General features: G+C 46.3%; 1 protein-coding gene across 1 annotated transcript in view; it reads left to right on the top strand.

The window, feature by feature from the left end:
• Positions 1-3,557, top strand: part of ep300a (E1A binding protein p300 a) — a 52,792-nt gene extending 49,235 nt beyond the window's left edge. The window contains 7 exon segments of the mRNA XM_034194604.1: positions 10-1,345; positions 1,348-1,404; positions 1,407-1,458; positions 1,460-1,698; positions 1,701-2,016; positions 2,018-2,115; positions 2,118-3,557. Of these exon segments, the coding sequence (XP_034050495.1) occupies positions 10-1,345; positions 1,348-1,404; positions 1,407-1,458; positions 1,460-1,698; positions 1,701-2,016; positions 2,018-2,115; positions 2,118-3,091 (3,072 nt within the window). The 3' untranslated portion in view covers positions 3,092-3,557.
• The last annotated feature ends 2,509 nt before the right edge of the window (positions 3,558-6,066 follow it).

The raw sequence follows: 6,066 nt of genomic DNA on the forward strand, positions 1-6,066 counted from the left end.
CCCTCACAGGATTACGACCTCTGCATCACCTGCTACAACACTAAGGGCCACGAGCATAAGATGGAGAAGTTGGGTCTTGGTTTAGATGATGAGAGTAGCAACCAGACTGCTGCTACCACGCAAAGCCCTGGAGATTCTCGCCGCCTCAGCATCCAGCGCTGCATCCAGTCCTTGGTCCATGCTTGCCAGTGTCGAAATGCAAACTGTTCATTGCCGTCCTGTCAAAAGATGAAGCGCGTTGTTCAGCACACAAAAGGCTGCAAGAAGAAAACCAACGGTGGCTGCCCCATCTGCAAGCAGCTCATTGCACTGTGTTGCTACCATGCCAAACACTGTCAAGAGAACAAGTGCCCAGTGCCTTTTTGTCTGAACATCAAGCACAAGCTCCGCCAGCAGCAGCTGCAGCATCGGCTCCAACAGGCACAGATGCTCAGGAGGAGAATGGCCAGCATGCAGCGGGTAGGCCAACCCACACCTGCAGGAGTTCCTGGGGGCAATGGCCTGCCCTCCCCAGGAACTACCAACAATTGCGCAACTGGTCCAGGTACCCCCACGTCTGTGGGCACTCAACCTCCCACACCACAGACACCCACCCAGGGGAATGTATCTGCAGTCCCCCAGCAGCAGGGAGTTGGCATTGTGGGAATGGCAGGAATGAGTACTCCAGGAAAGCAACAGCAAGTCCAGCAGCAAGGTGGTACTATGCCTCCCCAACACCACCTCCATCACCAGTTTCAGCCAATGGGTGGAGGAGCAGCAGCGGGGATGATGAATTCTCCTCAGCAGCAGATGGTGTCACAGCTTCAGCAGCAACCTCAGAATGTCCAGCAGCTCCAGCAGCCACATCCTGGTGGTTTGCCGCCGTATAACCCCAGACCACCAGGGGCCTCTACTCTTCACCAGTCCATGGGAAAACCTGGACTTGGTCCAGCCACCCCACCTCAACAGCAGCAGCAACACAACCAGGGTCAAGGGTCAATGTCTGCGCAAGGTCAGCAGCCAGGGCCCCCTCTGGCTGCTGTAGAGACGGCTCTTAAAATCCAGCGTCTAGCAGAGACCCAGAGACAGATGGCTCAAGCACAGATCCTGCAGAGACAGGGGCAAGGGGGAATGATACCCACACATTCTCACCACCAGAATCCACAGGCCCAGATGGCTATGTCCCACATTGGGGCCCAGGGTATGCCTCCCCAAGCTCAGGGAGTAGTTGGCAGGACTATGCTAGACCCACAGCAGCAAGGAATGTTAGCAGGGATTCAGCAGGGAGGTCCTCAGTCTCAGTTACCACCTCAAGTTCAACAGCAGCTCCAGCAAGTCCAGCAGGGAGCCGGTGGACAGCTTCAGCCTACAACCAGCAGTGGGGTCCAGGGGGCCCAACAATGAATCCACAACAAAGACCAGGCTTGATGGTCACATGGCGTCACAGCAGCAGCCAGCGGTTACCCAGCAGCAGCAGATGACCCCGCCAGCAGCAAGCAGGAAACCGTGGGCTGATGCAGCTGATGGGAGTGTCTGCAGGGGCAGCTCCTTCAGCGGCTGGTGCAGGTGGATCAAGTAACCCTCCCCAGGCAGCACTACAGGATCTCCTGCGTACACTTCGCTCTCCAAGCTCACCCCTTCAACAACAGCAGGTTCTCAGCATTCTTCGAGCCAACCCCCTCCTTATGGCTGCTTTTATTAAGCAGCGAGCAGCCAGGTATCAGGAGCTCAGGCTGGAGCCGGGGCTGCTGGAGGTCCTCCACAAGGTGGCCCTGCCGGGGTGAGGTTCCAGGGGCCTGCTGGAGGGCTATCTGGTGTAGGAGGTCCTGGCGGGAACCAAATGCCAAACATGGATGGGCAACAGCAAGTTAATGTGAGTCAGGCTGGCCAGCCTGGGATGACCATTGGTCAGGGTGGAACACAAGGAGGGAATATGCCCACCATGGCTCAGCTTCAGCAGCTCCAACAGCAGCAACAGCAGCGCCCAATGCTACCCGGGAATCTACAGCAGCAAATGGCTGCACTGCAACAGCAACAAGGGGGTGATGCAACCGGGACAACAAGGAAACATGTCTACCATGAGTCCACAGTACAGAGAGGCTTTGCTTCGGAAACACCTGCAGCAGCAGCAACAACAGATGGCAACCACGGGCAGTTTCAGCAGCAACAAGGGCAGCAAGCCTTCATGCAGCCTGGGCATGGACAACCAGGTATGCCTATTTCATCCCAACCCCAGACTGGAGGTGGAGGTGTTGGAGGTCCTCAGCAGCCGCAAGTGGGTCCGCAGGGAGGTCCAGGACAGCTAAATCAGCAAGGTTACCCAGGCTCCATGTTGCAGGTAACAGCAGCTTTGCAACAAAAGCTGCAGCATCAGATGCAGATGCAGCAGCAGCAGCAGAATTCAATGGGTGGGCTACAAGGACAAGATGGAGGGCCCAGTGGAGGTACTGGAGGATCAGGTGGACCTCCACTGCAGCCTGGACATGGGCAACAACAGCAGGGTGGAGGTGGTGGAGCACCACAGCCTCAGGGGTCCCAAGGCATGTTCCAGCAGTCCATCCACCAGAGGCTCCTCCAGCAGCAGCAGCAGCAGCAGCTTGGAGGGGCCTCCCCAGCCCACCATAGCAGTCCTCTGAGCCCACAGCAACAGATGGCACAGTCCCCCCACCTCCAGGGACAAGGAGGACTCGGTCCAGCAGGGTCTCTCAGCAGTCAGGTCCGCTCCCCTCAACCCTCTCCACGACCACAGTCACAGCCTCCACACTCCAGCCCGTCCCCCCGTATGCAGCCCTCTTCCCAACCTCAGCCCTCACCTCACCGTATCTCCCCACAAACTCGGACTGGTTCGCCCCATCCGGCTCACATGGGCTCACATCATCCCAGTATGGCTCCACCTCAACCTCCACAACCCCAACAGCAGCAAGGAGGTTCTGCAGACACTAGTCAGTTTAGCTCAGACCAGAACTCAATTATGTCCCAACTGAGCGGCATGGCTGGGATGCAGGGCGGACAGGGGCCGCAGTCGGACATGTTGGGTGGGAATAACAATAACAGCAGCAACAGCCAAGAACTGGGAACGAACGTGAACCACAATAATTTAGAACTAATGTAGCCTTGACTGCACACTGTCAAAGTTCTGATCAGTTTGCCCAAATGACAGAAGGGAGGCTCAACGACTGCTTTGGGGATCTAGAAGTTTTTATTTTATTTAAATATTTTTGTCATGTGTAAAATAAGAACTGAAGCTTCCTCCTATGGGAGATGTAACATGAATCATAGAAGTCAATAAATGAATAAATTAAACAATGGTAAGTTATTGTTGTTATATATATCAATATATTTTTTTGCCAAGTGTGTACAAAGGTGGGAGGGCAATGTTTCAGGTTGAAGATATTTCTTACATAGTCTGTCATTTTTTGAGGGACTGAGATTTTTTTTTTTATGAATATTTTTGAGACTTTAAATGTGGCTTAAAGTGTTGACAAAATGTCCCATTTCTGAGGGTTTTTTTTTTTAATATCCAGTCATGATTGTATCAATTTTGCAAAGCATATCCCCCCCCCCCCCCCCCCCCCCCCCCAAAAAAAAAAAAACACCACAGTTAAAAATGGGCATCAGCAAACTGTGTGTCCGGAAAGTATTCACAGCGCTTCATTTTTTACACATTATGTTATGTCACAGCCTTATTCCAAAATGGAGTAATTAATTTTTTTCCCTTCAAAATTCTACTCACAACAGCCCATAATGACATGAAAAGTTTTTTTTTTTTTTTTTGTTTTTTTTTTTTTTTTTTTTTTTTGCCAATTTATTACAAAAAAAAAGAAATCACACGTACATAAGTATTCACACTCTTTGCTCAATACTTTGTTGATGCACCTTTAGCAGCAATTACAGCCTCAGGTCTTCTTGAATATGATGCCACAGGCTTAGTGCACTTATCTTTGGGCAGTTTGGTCCATTCCTTTTTGCAGAACCTCTCAGGCTCCATCAGGTTGGATGAGGAGCGTCGGTGCACAATTTCAGATCTCTCCAGAGATGTTCAGTCAGATTCAGGTCTGGACCACTGAAGGACATTTTCATGTCATTATGGGGTATTTTGAGGGGAAAAATTAATAAATTTCATCCATTTTGAAATGAACCTGTAACGACAAAATGTGGAAAAAGACGCTGCTGTGAATACTTTCCACATGCACTATATGTTCCATTGCTGTTTCTGGCGTTATGTTGGTTTTGACATGTAGAACTTGTAGTTTGTTTAATGATGTGATTGGATAGGTGAGTGACATTAAACTTGAGCAGTGTCCTTTTTTATTTTTTTTATTTTCTGTGCTTACTGTATGGGTGGAGTAGACTTGTACTGAAAAATGATGGCTAGATGCGCCTTGTAGCAATCTTGACGCTTCTGGTAATTTGACCCACTCCTAATTCAAAAGCCTAAACTTGAGTGGACCATAACAGTTCCCAGTGTGATGCACCAAAACATAGCTTTCTCACACTCTAAATGTGTTGATATTGAATCAGAATTCTATAGCTGGAGTCTCTAATTTGAAAAGACATTTAACCTCTGATTTTAATTATTTAAAATTGCTTAATTTTGGTCAGAATTTTGCCCCTAAATTGTTTTTTTTTTTCCTCCAGAGATTAGCCACCACATGCTGTCTGTAACTGTAAAAGTTATTTGCACACAAAAGCTTTTTTTTTGCTCGTTAGTCAGCGATTAATTGAACTAGTCTGGACTGTTGCCCAGCTCAAGTTGTTTGCTTTTGTCAGAGCCAGCTATAATTTTTAATTTGATTCACTCAGGTATTTGACACAAACCCACATTAGAATGAGTCCCGACTAGGACCTGCTGAGCCAGATATCTTTACACCTATGCCATCGCACACGATTTATTTCTCTTGTGAATGTACACACCCACTGGCGGTTGCATGTGCTTCTATTCCGCCTAATTTACGACCTGTGAAGACGAGCACGTGGTTAAAGTCCATTTTCTGCAGCAGAGGTGGATTTCCCATTTGTTCCTAATAAAGTTTAATTCAATATTAGTACTGTACAATGTAAGGAAATTAATTTTATTTTCTTTTTGTAGTGAAAGGATAGTGTAAACAAAAATAAAAAAAACAAACTTTAAGCCCTTTTTGAGCAGAGAAACTATTACCTGCTGCGTCTTTCCCCTCTTTGAAATCGGATTGTTGTATCTAAAAATTTCTAAAGTACTTGAGCTACTGTACAGTGTTGAGATTGTTTTTTTTTTTTTTCTTTTTTGTAAAGGTACAGTATGGGGTGTCGTAGGTCACAAGCACCAATGAGCCTTTTTGTATATATTTTTTCTTTTTGACACATTTGCGTTTGGGGTCGATTAGAGGTGTGAAATAATTTACATTGGTTATTTTAGCTTTTTAAGGGAGAGAACTGAAGATGAGTTTCACTATTTTTCTCAAACGTTGGGGCTTGTTGCGTTGTTGCGAGAAGATGCATCAGAACGAGGTGGCAATATATCTTGAGACTTATTTTATAAGGAAAACAAAAAACAAAACAAAAACTCTTTTATATATAGATATATTTAATTTTATTTTTTGGAAATAAAACTTGAAGCTTCATGGACTATTAGAATAAAAAAAAGGTTTTTTTTGTATTATGGTGATGCAAAAAGACACTGCAGACAGTGGAAGAGTTTGACCCTGGGCAGGCTGCCGATTTCACCTGTTTGAAGAAATGTTTCATGTACATGAATATAGATGTAAACATACTGAATCACTGTATAAACTGATGGCAACTGAACAAATAGGTTTTTTTATTCTATCATTTCTTCTCCCAAAAGAGACTGGAAATAAGACTATTTAAATATATGTTTAGTATTCAAATGGAATCTCTGACCACTTTTTTTTTCCTCTTGTTGACTTTTTGGTGCTTGCTGAGAAAGCAAAAATAACTGTTGCTCCAATTTCATCTTTTTTAAGTTATTTTGGTCTGTTTTTTTTTTTGTTTTTTTTGGCCAATAAATTAATTGTACAATAAAGTATGTTTGTACCATTGGAAAATTACTACACTGTTCTTTTTCTTGAAGGGGGTTGGGGGGAGGGGGTA

The sequence above is a fragment of the Thalassophryne amazonica genome, chromosome 18 (assembly GCF_902500255.1).
Source record: "Thalassophryne amazonica chromosome 18, fThaAma1.1, whole genome shotgun sequence".
In the NCBI taxonomy this organism is placed as follows: Eukaryota; Metazoa; Chordata; class Actinopteri; order Batrachoidiformes; family Batrachoididae; genus Thalassophryne; species Thalassophryne amazonica.